This window comes from Sciurus carolinensis, chromosome 8 (genome assembly GCF_902686445.1).
Source record: "Sciurus carolinensis chromosome 8, mSciCar1.2, whole genome shotgun sequence".
NCBI classification, from domain to species: Eukaryota; Metazoa; Chordata; class Mammalia; order Rodentia; family Sciuridae; genus Sciurus; species Sciurus carolinensis.
Genome location: NC_062220.1, coordinates 3,078,074 through 3,094,151, shown reverse-complemented (window position 1 = coordinate 3,094,151; position 16,078 = coordinate 3,078,074). Strand labels below are relative to the sequence as shown.

The 16,078-nt window shown below is 49.5% G+C and overlaps 1 protein-coding gene across 1 annotated transcript; it reads left to right on the top strand.

The window, feature by feature from the left end:
- The first annotated feature begins 275 nt into the window (after positions 1–275).
- Htr5a (5-hydroxytryptamine receptor 5A) lies at positions 276–13,597 on the top strand. Its single transcript, XM_047559962.1, has 2 exons — positions 276–1,902; positions 11,441–13,597. The coding sequence occupies exons 1-2, from the start codon at positions 1,162–1,164 to the stop codon at positions 11,771–11,773; spliced, it is 1,074 nt and encodes a 357-aa protein (XP_047415918.1). The 5' UTR covers positions 276–1,161; the 3' UTR covers positions 11,774–13,597.
- Positions 13,598–16,078: the final 2,481 nt, after the last annotated feature.

Sequence of the window (16,078 nt, the reverse complement as noted above, 5' to 3'; positions counted from 1 at the left end):
ACGCCGTCCACCTTTCCCCTTCACAGTGGCGAGTGCAGCAGAGCCCCCCAGGGACACGGTAGATTTAAGGAAGGAGGTGAAGCATTGCAGCCCCTATATCTCTGTCACCTCTGGAAACAGCAGAAAATGTCTCCTTTCCTTTTCTCCTTTAAAGAAAACCACTCTTTAAGGAAATGACTGGGTGTTGCGTGAGAAAGAAGCGATCCTGTACTGAGATCGGAGGAGAAAGTCATCCCAGACGCCTCACTCAGGGCTGGCACTCGGACACGAGCACCCACGGGAAGCCGCGCGGCGGCTCAGGGTCTCCAGACCTCCTCCGGAGGGACGTGTGCGGGAGTGGCCCGAGGACCGGTTCAGGAAAGTTCTTTGGCCAACTTGTTCCCCACAGGGGACCCAATTCACACAAGAGCGACAGGACCGTGGACAGCGCCGACCGGCGCGCTCGGGCGAGGGAGGCGGCGGCACCGCGGACAGCGCCGAACGCGGGCGGCGGGCGGCGGGGAGAGCGCGGCGGGGAGAGCGCGGCGGGCCGGCACCGCGGACAGCGCCAAAGCTGCGGCGCGCGCGGGGAGCAGGCTCATCAGCTGACGTCTGACGTAGGGCTGGATCCCCACCTTGATAAGCAGGTCGGTGGGCGCGCCGGTGTTCGCTCTCTGAGCCGCAGCCCCGGATGGGGTTGCCGGGGACGGGGACGCGGCAGAAGGCAGTCCCAGAGAGCAGGCGCCTGCGGCTTCCCCGGACGCGGCGGAGGCTGCGGGCTCGACCAGCACTGGGAGAGCTTCTGCGCTGACGCACCAGCGCGCTCCTGGCACCCACACGCCGCGGGGCCGACCCGGGAGATGCCGGGCTCCCAGCACCGGACCGCCGTCTCCGCGGAGGTGAGGAACCTGGGACAGGCGGCCTCTTAGGCTAAGCTCTTTGACCCTGCGCCCCAGCCTCCGAGGGCTTCGGATTCTGGAGCCTGCAGCCCAGCGCCCTCCTCTCCTAGACCATCTCTCCGGGACGCTCACTGGCAGGAGGCTGGGGTCAAATTCACAGGCGCTTTCGAAAGAGCTCGCCACTGCTTAGAGGACGCAAGCTCCCACGTCGGCTCTGGGGGCAGTGGTCACCTTGAGTCCGCTGAACGCCCTTTGTGCAAGCACCCCGGGCCGGGATTCTGAAATGGATTTGCCTGTGAACTTCACCTCCTTTGCCCTTTCCACTCCCTCGTTTTTGGAGCCCAACCGCAGCCTTGGTGCGGAAGACCTGCGCCCCAGCCCGCCCCTCCTTTCCGTCTTCGGAGTGCTTGTTCTGACCTTGCTAGGCTTTCTGGTGGTGGCCACGTTCGCCTGGAACCTGCTGGTGCTGGCGACCATTCTCCGTGTACGCACTTTCCACCGCGTGCCCCACAACCTGGTGGCGTCCATGGCCATCTCAGACGTGCTGGTGGCCGCGCTGGTCATGCCGCTGAGTCTGGTGCATGAGCTATCCGGGCGCCGCTGGCAGCTGGGCCGGCGACTGTGCCAGCTGTGGATTGCCTGCGACGTGCTTTGCTGCACCGCCAGCATCTGGAACGTGGCGGCCATAGCCCTAGATCGCTACTGGTCCATCACACGCCACCTGGAGTACACGCTCCGCACCCGCAGGCGCGTCTCCAAAGTGATGATCGCGCTCACTTGGGCACTTTCTGCTGTCATCTCTCTGGCCCCGCTGCTCTTCGGCTGGGGGGAGACGTATTCTGAACACAGCGAGGAGTGCCAGGTCAGCCGCGAGCCCTCCTACACGGTCTTCTCCACCGTGGGCGCCTTCTACTTGCCACTCTGCCTGGTGCTCTTCGTCTACTGGAAGATCTACAAGGCTTCCAAGTTCCGTGCGGGCTCCAGGAAGACCAACAGCGTCTCACCCGAACCTGAGGCTGTGGAGGTGGGTGCTGCAGTGACCCTTAAAAATACTTCGCTTGCAACTGTGCAGGCTTTATCTCCCGCATCCTTCCCCACATGGTGCAGAAAAAGTCATTTCCTGGTTGGTAGGAGTATCCAGGGAAGAGAAATTGAACACCAGAGACTTCGGTGGTGCAGAGCTACTCATGTCTTTTGTGGCTCTGCAGGGTTATTTTCTTACACATAAAACGAGGGGCTTGGCTCCATCCTCTGCTTGATCCTCTTTGGAATGAGGACCATGTGGATACAAAACTCCTTTCAGAACATCTGGAAAAGCTGGTGTCTCAGGTACACACTAGGTCAGTATCCTGGAAAAATCTGCAGCTTCCTGCACTGAGAGTTGGGATACTCTTGGGCAGGAAGGGAGCATGATTGGCAGGAGGATTGCTACACATCAGTCACAATAGCATAGGGTTTTGGCCCAGTCCTTTTTTCTTTGCAAATTATAGCAACTGACTTTGTAAATATGGCATCTCCTAGGCTACAAACTGTCATTGTAAGAATCCTTCCCTCCTGGTGTAAGATTAAAGATGTTGTTTACAATAGTCTCAGTGCCTGCATCTGCTGTCTGCTTCCATTGCCGTGTGGAGCTACTTTCTGGGTCTGTCCCCAGGGGCCCATAAGGCTGCATGTGCAACGGAGGGCCACTTGTCTGCCTTCCTGATTGAGAGTAAAACTACAGGAGGAAATTAAAAACTAGGGCAGACAACTCCCCAGCTCCCTGTAATGGCCCTGACTATGTGACAACGATGAAGACTCCTCATCTTCTCCCCAAGCTTGCTTTCCTGCCTTGTGTTAATTCTTAACAATCTGACCTGTGATTCAAGATTCTGAAGTTACAGGAAAACAGAATCCACTGCAGGTGGGGACTGTGCTCCCCACCCCTGCCCCTCTCCTTTGAACCTCACTTATGTATTTAAGTTAGATCAGAAATCTACCCACCCCCATTTTCTCTTATTGGCTCCAGGACAACATATGCATTTAATTAAGTGTATTGAATGCACATTGTGGGCATGATGCAACAAGTAAAAGAATGATATCAGCATGGTCTTTGCCCATGAAGAGTTTGGTCTAGTGAGGGAGATGGACAGCCCTCTTGAGCTTGGCAATATAGTTGCATTTCCTAGAGTCAATAACTAATTCTGTCAATTCCCAGTCATTCAAACTTAGTGAGAACAAAGGTGTAGCTGAGGGAGGAAGGGAAGAGCATTATTTGAAAAAAAGGAAAAGGAAAACAGAGGGTATCTGTCAAGGTGATATTACAAGGGTGATATTGCAACCCAGGAAATCCTGGACTGTTTGGACATTCTTGACAATCAAGACCTGGGCAGGTGTGCTAATGGCACCTCGAGTGTAGAGGCCAGGGCTGCTGCTGAGCATTGCTGAGCATTGACCAGCCCCCTCAACCAAGGACTCTGCAGACCAAAATGTCCATAGTGCCAAATTTTGGAAACTCTGATCTGTTGAATTTCTACCTGGTACAAGGAGTGCAGATGGGCATAAATTCTAGAACTTGCACCAAAGAGCCTTGAGCCAGGTCCATGTGTGTGAATGCCACCCAAATTCCAGGTCAGGAGCCAGAGGACTGGGCACCTCTAAGGGCCCTCTTCACACGAATCTTCTGCTCATCAGGCTGCTCATCCAGGCAAGCGTAGTTTACACTAACACCAGACACAGCTTTAGGAAGGAGACCAATTGCAGCTCTAGCTCGAGGCCTGTTGTGCAAGGACAGTGGAGCTGTCGTTTCCCTGCTTTGATGGTGGAAGCGAAACCATGGTGACGTGTGCTTGTGCATGCACACACCCACACCCGCACACACCCTGAGCTCCCTTTCTTTCTCTCTGTCAGATCACTTTCGAAGATAGACCTCTTGTTTGCAAGACCTCCGCATGGTCCAGGGCTCTGCATATGATGCAGGGCTGCCTTAGTCCTCATGTCGAAGGGCTGATTACAAACCAGGCTTCCTGGCTGCTCTGGGATAACGGGTGTCAGAATTTCTAAATACAGTTCTACTGCCAGCTAGCTGTGTTACCTAGGAAAGCCACGCCCATCTTCCCAGTCTCTCTATCTGCTGAGTTTTACTGACATTTATGCTGAAGCCCTGACCTTGTGAGACACTGAGCTGGAAACTGTCACTCAGATGGACGGACTCTCCTTGCACAGGACAGGGGCCACTCCTGAAGCTCTGAAGCAAGATGACAGGACCCCTGAGTGAGGGCAGAATGAGGCACTGAAGTGGTGTGCAGGGAGGTGTGCAGCTCAGCTGGCCTGTCAGGTGCCAGTGTGCTGCCACTGTCTGAGCAAGCAGCTGTTGTCTGGCTGTTTCCCCAGGGGTGCTTACTGAGTGCACCCTGGGGGGCCGACCTTTAGAAGTGCGGGGCTCACACCGTAGGTTGGCTTGTAAGGGCACCTTCCCTGTGCTGAGCAGTCTGGGATTAGTGGAACAATTGAAAACTGGCCCTGGGTCCTCAGTCTCTTCCTCAGTCTGTGGGAGCATTCAGTTTTCAGTCCCCACTCTTGGTCCTCATGCAGCCAAAGCTTCAGGAGAGACCTGGAGGGCTGTTCAAGTTTTCACCCCTGTTGTTAGTTCTCCCTGAAGGTGAGGTTTCATCTGTGGGAAACTGATGGTCAGATGGTATATGGAGGGACAAGAGTGTAGCTCAGAGGTGGAGCATATGCCTAGCATGCAGAAGGCCCCAGGTTCGATCCCCAGCACCAGGGGCAGGGAGGATTGCACATCAATTAGCATGATCTTAACCTTCTTTAAGGGTCATTTGTTAAATCATCCATCAGGTCAGCGTTGTGCAGAAGCATGTGAAGTTCTGGACAAGTTCTGAACTCTGAGCAAACAAGTGTAACTAGAAGCATTAGAAGGAAGAACCAGAAGATCTCCTGAACTCTCCTAAGATTTCCAAGTTCTGCTCTGAAAGCAAGTCCCAAAGGTTCCAGGTGTCTTTCTATACAGCCTTTTCTTCTAGCTTAAATATTGATCATTTTCTGCTATATTAATCCAGGTACAGCATGAAGAATTAGCTTTGGTTGTCTAAAGGAAATTTAAGGCTATTCCATTAACCATGACCATGTGGGTTAGGATACTGAAGCTGCTTTGTTGTAGTCTTAGAGCCTAGGCTGTATAATTTGCTATGTCACCAATATAGGCATTATTCACTATGAATTTTTTTTAAAAAATGAAAACCTAAATTTATGTAACTTCTATAAATGTGGTTGCTATAATTAGTAATCTTTTCACTGAAAAAGTTGTGTCCTCTGGAACTTTGTAAGGAGATACAGTCCACAGAAGTATTAGAGAGTAAACATGGAATGGCCGAGTTTATGGCCCTGTTGAGCAGTTAACCTGGCTCCTGGAAGGACATTGAGAAGCTTGGTTTCAGCACAGGGTGAAGGCCCATGAGCCATGCAGGAGATCAACTTCATGTGATCAACTTTAATGCAGTTGTAGATACATGGTCTGTGAGTACTACCCAGAAAGTCACCAGTTTCATGGTCATCTGCTTGCTTCAAGGCTCCCAGTCAGTCACCAGTGTCCACACTTCTTAGAGGCCCTCTGGAGGACCTCAGTTTAGAACTATTTTAGGTGGCACCAAGTTATCCAGTAATTTATGTTATTCTTTTCAAAGAGTATCTGAAGATGCTTCTATAGCATGTTAAATAAGAGAATTATTCTCAACACACACAGTTGTTACTTTACTTTTTATCTTCTCTCTTGTTTGAATAAATTGATATGTCCTGGAAAGGGTCACTCTTCAGTTATGGAACAATTTGGCTTCTGCAAGAAATTGGGTTTTATAAGAGAGACAAGACTGCTTATTTTATATCAAACCTGGCTTTGTCCTTTTTATTTTTAATAAAATATCCATCCATCCCCAAACAATAGTTAGTTGGAGTGTGGAACTAGAAAAGCAAAGTTCTGATCGACACAAGGTCACTTCAATTTCAGAAGCACAATCAGAAGACTGTTTTCCTGTTGGCTGAGGATTATGGAATTGCTGGGTCATGTTTGTTTGAGCACTGGTTGGTTCTAGGGAAGGGAAAGTCACTATTGCTCAACTCATGGGAGCTGGGTCGTTTCAGTTAGCAACTGGGGCTTATTACATGTGGTAACACAAGATTCGAAGGCCTACCATAAAGTGTTCTCAAGATGTGTTGACCACCTTTGTTGATGCTGGCAATCGGCAGGGAGTCAAGGCCTTGGTTACTCAATTAAGTGGGGGCTTAGAATAGGCAGTAGTTCTACAGTTGTGACCTCACGGTGATCTGCATAGAGCATGCTCTTACATGTATAAAAGAAAAGTTCTTGACAACCTAGGAAGAATTCATCTGAATCCATGCACTCTATGCCAATTGATCTTTCTGTCTGTGGAGTCTCTCATCATAAGAGATTCTAGGACAGAGGTTCAAGTGTTTTCTTGAGCTATACACAGTATGGGTGTTCTCATGCCTAGACCAAAGGCAGTTTGTTCAATAGAGGTTGCAGCTTTCATCTGGATGCAGATCCCATCTGTTGGACTTGAGGGTGTGTCACAGGGACGAAAGAAGTAGTCTTCTGTAATGACCTTGAAACACCAGCTGTAACTGGCACATAAGGTTCTTTAAGATTCTCACTACTTGAAATTTTCTGTCAAACAAAGTTGACTTTCCCTCAAACCTTTAAAGAATTTATTATGTAGTCACAAATTTGTCTTTCATTACTTCCTTTTACCATCTGGTAAAACCAATCATTTTGTTAAAGAAATTATTTCCTGTTCTTAACTTTTAAAAACTTATTACAAATTGATTTATGACTTTGCTTTAGCTAACTTTAAGAAGTTATGCTGGGGCTGGGGTTGTGGCTCAGTGGTAGAGGGCTTGCCTCACATGCGTGGGGCACTGGGTTTGATCCTCAGCACCACATAAATAAATAAGATAAATAAAATAAAGGTATTATGTCCATCTATCACTAAAAAAAAAAAAAATCTAAAAAAATGTATGCTGAATGATCTGCTGTTGAGTGGTAACATCTCCCTTGGAGCCACTTTATTGGACAGATTTTAGATAACTGTCATTCTGCTTTTTAGCCAGTATAGGGGGTTGACCCTTTTAAGGGTCCATCTGCTGGAGTTTTATGTATAACACACACACACACACACACACACACACACACACACACATCTTTATTTAGACCCCCAAGCCTCAGAAAATGGAGGCCAGAAAGTGGAGGATATCTTACCTCTTACTTTCTCAGGGTACCCGGAAATATGGAGCCTCATGTTGGGTATCTTCTAACTTAGCAATTTCACACTTCAATTTCTTTCTTTCTCTTCCTTCCTTCCTTCTTTTCATTACTGGTGATTTCATCCAGGGGCACTCAACCACTGAATCACAAACCCAGCCCTATTTATTTTTTGTTTTGAGATAGGGTCTCGCTAAGTTGCTTAGGCTAGCTTTGAACTTGCAATCCTCCTGTCTCAGCTGGATTACAGGTGTGTGCCACCACACCTGACTATTTCTTCTTATTAAATCTCCTTATTCAGGACTGAGTCCTTTATAGGAAGACAAGACCACACTTCAGTGATTGGGTTTCTACGAGAACACTGCTCAAAGTTTTCTGAAGTCTGTTTTCGTTGTTTACTTGCTTTATAGTGTTCACCTTCATTCAATCTTCCCTTGAAAGAAAAGCTCCTGCAATTGCCTTATGTAATGTGTTCTCCCTCTATGTTTAAATTTTCACAACTGGATTACATAATTCTCTTTTCTGTCCTACTTGTAAATATTTTCCTCATCTGAGGAGATTTCATTTAATTGAACTGGTTGGTATAGATCTGGACAATAGCAATTTTGTTTGATATTCTAACAAAATTTAAAATTCTGTAGCACATTTTTGCTCTTCTCTCAGAAGTTTAGGAAAATTCTTCCTTATATCTCTTAACTTAGCGCTAGACCAGGATTTTAAATTTACATTTTATAAATCTAACTTTCTGTCTGGCAGTTTTACAATGCGATTGCATTTTTCCTGAAGAAAGTATAGTTCATTTTTGAAATCAGATAAAGTCAAAGAGAAACTCGAGTGCGGGAGGGAGAGAGGTATGTTTTGGAGGGTCACAGATTTTTGAGGTTGTCTTAGAATTGTTTTAAGACCTCCAGGTATCAATTAAATAAGCTGACTGGTAGCTGGTTTGTCTCCGTATTTTTTTCAGAACCTCTCTTGAATATGTTAATTTATCTATTTTCATTTGCCAGAAAATCCTAATAAGTAAAAAAAAAAAAAAAAAAAAAATTCTGGTATTTGTCAAGAAAACGTGTGAGTTAGGGTGACAAGACAATTTAAAATAGGAACAAGTTCTTAAGGAGAAGGCTGAGGCGGGCAGGGACAGACCAGGATGCACAGGAAAGACAGCTCTGTGGTAGCTCAGCAGTCCTCCGTGCTTGTGAACAGCATCTCAGATCTCTGACCAAATAGAGGCCGAGAAGGACCATACGATCACTGCCCAACCAGCATGGAGCCGGAACACAAATCAAACACAGCGGCACACTCTCACAAATTTTCGGGATAGGACTGCTCTCCCAGATGTTTCATAGGAGACACAAAGCAAATTTCGCCATTGGTTTTTCACAAGCTGGCCAGTTATCTCATAGTCCTCCAATCAGAATTGACCCTCAGGTCTGCTTGAGTTGGATTGGAAGCTATGCCTTCTAGAATAATCCCTTTTATTGTCATCAGAAAAAGGCATTCCAAGAAAACCGAAATACTTAATCCAAGACTTTGTACATAAAGACAAACCATAGCAAAACCCTAGCCAGCAGCAGTAGAGTGTGTTAGTAAATGGCATAATAATATTTGCTACTGGTACAACTTCTTGACAAAAAGTCTAAAGCTGTATGCAACGGTCTAAGTCAATGACCTAGCAGAGACCTCTCAATGGGAGACTTAGTTACTTGATACAAAGACCTAGTTCTCATGACCTTGTGCAAGGACATACTTGGTTACAAACCCTAGGATAGCAAAGTACATTGAGCAGCAAGCCCAGGGGACTCGGAGGAACTCAGATCTCCAGCATCGGTGCTTAACTACAGAGCTAAAGGGCAGCTGGAGTTGGGGCCCAGTGAACGTACCTGTGGTCCAAGGATGCCACGGTCCTCAGGGGCCTCAGTGGAACCACCAGAACTGTGCAAGGCAGGCCGCCACACTCAGAGGCTGAGATGTAAAGACAGCTGATTTACGGCCTGGGATATTAAGAGACAGCTCTACTCATCGGGCATAGGCCCCGGAGCAGAGAGGAATGCCGATCATCCAGCAGGGTAGAGTAGGGCTCAGGGCGTCATGGGAGGAGCAGTGAACTGACGTCATGGGAAGGGTGTGGTTGCTTGGGCTGTGGGTGCTCAGAGCCGCACTTTGCAGGGAGTCTGACCTGATTGGCTGGCTCTCAGATGGTAGGGCCAGCAATGATAAGTTTGTTAGCAGCTGTTTTCCACAGAACTGAGTCGAAGAGGTTTAAACAACTAACTAGTCTCTTGTTACCACAGCTGCAGATCAATCCTTTCCTAAGTTTGTGGGAACTTGTTTCTCACAGGGGATTTGGGGAGTCTTCCCTTAATCTGTAAGGTCATTACTGGTGTGAAATCCTGATTGCTCCATGGTGCTTCTGAGACCCGCCTTTCATTCTGATGACAGCCTGGTCCGCCCTGCACATCGCCTGAACCCATGTTCCAAAGCGAGTGTCTCTGTCTCTAACTTCGGCACCGCTCTGTATGGTGTCTTCCGACTCCGTAGTGCTAGTCAGGAGGTGGAACCGAACGGCTAGAGGAAATATAAGAAGAGACCAGATTTGTGGTAAGCCAGGAAATAATTATGTGGTACATACCATTTTGGAAATGTAAGAGCCCTGACGCTTGTTAAGTACTTAGAGTAATTCATGTGGACCATGATCTATGCTTGATTAGTGTTTTGTTGCAATCACTGACGAGCCAAATGCAGAGAGCTGGAGTCCACAGTTCAGCAGGCCAGAGTGAGCTAGAAGAGCTGAAGGCATTAGAAACCAGAAAACCCTGAACAGCAAGATCCTTCTGACAGCTGGGTCCCAGGGCCCCAGGCAGCAGTCCCAGTCAGGGACACTCTTGCTTCTACAGGTGAGTGGGTGTTGAATGTAGTACCAAAAACAGCCCCATAAAATGACCCGTGCTGCACATTGAGGTTGAAAATCCTGCACTTTCTTGAGAACTGCAGAGTTCTAGCGTAAACCACTCCTGACACGGAGCAAAACTTGGGCCACCCAGCAGGACCACACCCTCTGTGCCCACTGGGAGAACTTCCTGGGGGCGGGAGAGTCTGACCAGGAGTATTTTTTTATTGCCATTTTTGGACAATAGGGGAAAATGTTCTCCCTGATATTATTTTGAAGTTGAATTTTTTTAGAAATTGGTAAGATTCTCTGTTTCTCGATTGCATGTGCATTTCTACAAATGAGTCCCTGGAGACCCATTTCCAGTTGTGCATTAATAAGATCATAGGTAACTCTGGTTCTGTCTGGGGGTGAAAGCAGGGTACAGAAAGAGGGATTTTTCACTTCCTATCATATTTGTTGTTAATGGGTACAGTGCTATGAACTGGTTGTTCTGATATTTGCCTTCTTTTTAAGTGCATGACACTTGATGTTTTACTGTTTTTAATAAAAGCCAGCAAGGCTATCATTCAAATTGAATAATGCATGCATGGACTACATTATTTTAACCACAGTGTTCTTATTTCCATCTCGGATATTCTAACTGACAGATCCGTCAGTGCCTTTCAGCTCCAATTTATAAATGTATTCATGCACTGGTTAAGTGGTTGGACTCAACCAGGCATATTTTTTGATAAGTCTGGTGCTGATAAGTTTGCATGTTGCTTAAGAACAAGCTCCTTTAAAATATACTAGAGGATGGTGGATCTGGAAGAAGCATACTTACTCAGTTCAGTCTCACCTGCCAGAGAAGGATGGATTGACTTAGAACCTGCCCCTCAGTTAGTTGACTCGGTCAGTCTGCAAGTTCATCCATTCCTTGCACCTCCTTGGTATTAGGGCCACCACCTCATCAGCCATTCAGTTCCTGTTCTCCTGAGAGCTGAGAATAGTCTGTCATGGAGAGAACTTTCTTTCCTAGCAATTACATTTCCTGGGAGAAGGAAGTGAGACCAGGGCCCACTTCTGCAAGAACCTTAGGCAGTCCAAGAGTTCGGAGTGTTTCCCACACACGTCGATGCCTGTGGGAGACGCCCGCTGCTGGGCAGGGAGCTACGGGCACATCTGCATCACTCTGGCTCTGAGGCTCCTGCTCTCCCACCTGCTCTAAGATGCAGCAAAAGCCCAGCTCTGTCATCAGGTTTCCACGCCCCGAGTCAGGTCCCACAGGCCTTCGGGTTCCCATGCCTAAAACCCAGCACCTTCCCTTGGAGCGGATGCGTGGGGACAGGCCCATCAGCACCTGGTCACACCTGGCAGGTGCAGCAAAGTGCTCTTCACAAAGCTTCTGCTTGTGTCTTGTAGGTAAAGGACTCAGCACAGCAACCCCAGATGGTGTTCACCGTCCGCCGTGCCACCGTCACCTTCCAGACAGAAGGAGACACCTGGAGGGAACAGAAGGAGCAGAAGGCGGCCCTCATGGTGGGCATCCTCATCGGGGTGTTCGTGCTCTGCTGGATCCCCTTCTTCGTCACCGAGCTCGTCGGCCCCCTCTGCTCCTGGGATGTCCCTGCTGTGTGGAAGAGCATCTTCCTCTGGCTCGGCTACTCCAACTCCTTCTTCAACCCGCTCATCTACACGGCCTTCAACAAGAGCTACAGCAGCGCCTTCAGGAGCTTCTTCTCTAGGCAGCACTGAGGAGAGGCCCGGAGAGGGCTTCTTCCACAGCCCTGGGGAAGAGCCTGCCTCGCGTGCTTCCATATCCCTGCCCGGCCACCACAGGCACGAGGTCCGTCCTCCAGGTGTCCCAGGCCACTTCAGAATGTGGCTGTCTCGGTTCTGCACTCGCCTGGAGGGACAGGCCTCCGGGGGCTCTGGTGCCCCCACCCAGCCCAGCTCCTCTGCCTCGCTCTGCACCAGCAGCCGCAGCCTCGCCTGCCGAGTCCACTCCTTCTCCAGTCCACCCCCGCGAGGCTGTCGGCATCAACCCAGAGCAGTCAAGGAGGCAGAGGAAAGGGAGGAGGCAGAGCAACATGGCCGGAGTGGAGCCAGAAGCCATCATGGGCGTGGTGGGGAGAGCCGACCATGGTCCTGGCTTCATGGAGGTCCCCACTCCGGGGCTCTGCTCTGTGCGCTTTACCAGGAACTGAGATGGATCTGTAATTGCTGCTTTGTTGGCTTGTGAATTCCTGCCAGGAGGCCAATCCCAGTAAGCAAAAAGGAAGACGGAACCATGGCCACAGGTGGCCCCCGTCCTCCACAGAGCGCAGTCCAACTGGCCAGGCAGGACAAGGTGCCACGGCATCCATGACCATTGAAGACCTTGGCCATGCCCACATCTCCAGAGCCAAAGGAGCTAGAAAAACACCCTGAACAATTTGAAGAGAGAGTGGACACTGTCTTTCCAGTGATCTCTCACCAAGAGCAGAGGATGGTCCCTCATCCCTGGGGACCTTCAGGCCAGAGGAGTTTGTCACCATCTCAGGATACTTGGTTCCTAGCAAAATCCCCATCGATTGACTTGTAGTGTCTCCAATGACCATAGCCACTGATGTGAGCAGACGATCATGGTTTAAATCACAGATCTATGATAGGATTCCTTTTTATAATGATTGAGAAGTCATCTGCTGAGGAGTCCCTGGCTAGTGAACTGACCCTTGGGAGGAGAGGTGATGGGTTCTTGTGACTATCTTCAGTCAGACAAAATGTGCTTCTACAATTGGCCAAAGTGCAGCTACTTCATCCTCAAGGGTTTTGACTTTAAGTGAAGCAGAAGTTCCCCAAGACTCAGGACCCTCTGTCCAGGAGCAATGGCCTGAAGTGACTGCATCTTATGCCAGGGGTCTCAATCTGAGCCACTGTTCTCACATCGCTGCCCAGGCTGACAGCAAATTAGGCTTCCTCCTCATCCCCAAGAAGAACAGCGCACAGATCCGTGAGCGGCTTCTTACAACATGGTTTTGCTAAAGGTAATTGTTAAGTACGTATGGGCTTTTTACCTTGCTCAAAACTGATAGAACACATTAAAGATTGTCTTGCTGAGTCTGAACCCTGTGAAAACGCTTGCAAAATGTTCTAAGTCGTGTAAATTCTGAACTGTTTTCTTAACTAACCAAGGCGCTGTAGTCAGGAGCCCTTGGTGTGATGAATCTTAAGAACAAAAAGCAAGTAGGAGCATGATTGTTACTTTTCTGACCTTCTTTGAACTCTAGGTATAAATAAACTGACTTGTTGGTGTCACCTAGATTCTGTGCTAAACATGCCCCTAAGTTGTTGTATTTCATCCTGTCAGTCCAAAGGACTCTGGCCTCTCCAGATTGCCCTGTCATAGCACGTGGGGACATTACCCACATCAAGTCAAAATGAAAGAACAATAAACCTTGGCTATTGCACAAAACTTTAGAATGTCCTGTTCTGTGCATAAGTTTAAAAGTTGTGTTTTACAAGGCTCTCTGAATTATTATAGCATACATTATAATATATTATATTACTATATTATATTGTATAGAATAACTGTATCAATTAAGCTTTCCAAAATAGGAAGTGGATGATGATTTCTTTGTGTTTCAAGTTGAAATTTCTTCTCCCATTTACTACGAAGCCCATCATTGGCGGGGGGAATGTCCGTCACTGGGCGCCATGACTGTGAAGCTGAAGGCAGGCGCTTTGGCTGTGCCCGGCAGGAGGTAGATTCATGGAGGGATTTGCCTGGACATGTCCCTAGAGTTCCCTTGCTTCTGTACGTATCTCGCACTACTGAACCTGCAACTACTGAAAAGCACAGAGCACTCATTTACTCAGTTTACCTGTTTCCACTCTCCCTTGCAACCAGGGAGGTCCCCGATGCCTTTGTGTTCTAGTGTCATAACAGGCGAAGTGATTAATCAAGTGCCCTGCAGAAGACAAGGGGGACTCTGACGTGGGACTCTGGAGAGCAGAGTCCAGAGCAGGTTTAAAGTGACCGTTTTGCCTGAAAGTGCAGGCGAAAGCTTCGTGCTGTTCCGTGAGTTCTCGTTTGTCGTCTTGTTAGCAAGACGTGTGTTTCCTTCAAACTTTTCATAAGTGAAAATTAGGAAGATGTGCGATGCCAACACTCCCTGACTCCCCATGGTCCTGCACACCCCAATAGAGAAACCTGCTATCACAACGTTAATTCAGTCTCCTGCTCAGAGTTGTATCGATCTTTTCATAAGATGACTAAGGCAAAGCCTGTTGTCAGTCAACATGTATTCAGCGTGTCCCCGACAGCACTTACGTGACGGAAAGCTCATTCTGCGTGTGCTAGCTAGAGGAAGCACTTGGTGGACAAGAAGGAATAAGTGCAACCCATGAACCTTTTTGCTTCCATTTCACTGTGAGGAGCTGTGCGTCCCCGGGAGAAGCAGCACAGGCCGTGGCGCCTACTGAGTTTGAGTCCTGGTGGGTCCTGACACACCCCTTCACTCTGGGCTGCGGGCCTCATCAGGGCAGCGAGGAACATGACTCAGATGGCAGGAAGCTACTGAGCAGCAGCCCGGTCCTGTGCCACATGGTAGGCCCGCTTCTGTCAGAGGGCATCCGCGGTGGAGGCGGGAGGCGGGAGGCTTCCTGCACATCCCGGGTTCTCCAGGGCCCCCAGGGTCACCTGAGCGGCTCCCACAGAAGATGCTGGTGGAACAGCAGCTCTGCCCCCACTAAAGATGCCACACTCAGAAGGGCGGTCTCTGGAGGCTGGGGGTCTTGTCCCCTCGGGTCATTCAGGTTTTGTTTTCCTTGTGGAGCAAATCTGGATTGCCTCCAGGTCACTTCGTGGCCTTATTCCTGAGATGAGCTGATTATTTGCTGCCTCCTCCTAAGAGGGGCCCTTCTGTTCTGACGGGTTCTGGGGGCCTCCCTGCTGTCCTCGTCTCCCAGAGGCCACCCTGCCATTAGGAAGGACTCAGTCTGCAGCCCGAACTCACTGTCCACGTGGTTCACAAGCTGCAGTTGGCAGAGCAGGAGGGGACGAGGCGTCCCAGCGTTGGCCTGTGCCAGCCCGCACTATCTGGAGCTGCCGGGCCTTGACCTGCCTCGCTGGCGGCTGTGGGCTGGGTTGTCTTCCTATGTCACAGGGCGCCCCACCCACTCAGCACCCTGGCTCCCCGCCCGGCCTCCATGTGCTTTCGAGGCACCTGCCCCAGGGGCAGGGACTGCCGTCTGCAGGTTAAGTGACTCTGTTAGGAATTTTGGGTCCCAGATGGTTCTTTTCCAGCTGTTCTGTCTTCTGCTCCAGCTGCATTTGGCCTCAGTCTTCCTCTTCTCCTGGGAAAGGAGGATTTCTGGTTTTGCCTTCAAGCCCACAACCCAGTCTCCTGCAGCCTCCTTTGCAAGCACTGGAGCCAGTGGCGGCTGGGCCAGCGTGGTCTAGCCCAAAGCAGGATGTCCAGGTCGGAAACTCAGGACAACGTCCAACTAACGCACAAGGTCCCCGCAGTGTCAGAGGCCACCCTGGACAGGAGGGGTCATCCAGTGTGTCGCACGTATGCATGCAGGGTGACATGCTGAGCACCTGAGGCGCTCCTGCCTCCAGTCCTCACAGCAGCCTCTGCCGCATGGTGGAAATCGACAGGAAATTCTTCTGAGTCACGTAAAAATCAAACAACTGGACCAAGATGAAGCAACTAGCACGATTAGAACCTGGGATCTGATACCAAAAGCAAGCCCTTCAGCTCTGCCTGCAGCGTGGAAGCAGCCTTTGAAAGTAAGAAATGGTGTGTGGCGACCAGGCAATGGCAGAGGCCTAAGCAAACCCCGCCTCCCCCATGTCCCCACCCAGGGCACCTGCACACCAGCTGCAAAAGGACCAGCTTCCAGAGGGCCTCTGCACAGTCTCTACCACATCCTTATAAAATCTGGTGCCTGGATGTCACTTGTTGAGTGACCCCAGCTCTCGAGGTCAGCCCTGCCCTTTACAGGACCACCCGGCCTCACACACCTTTGCTCTGATCCCAGTTGATCCAGCAGGTGGTTCTGGACAGATGAGTG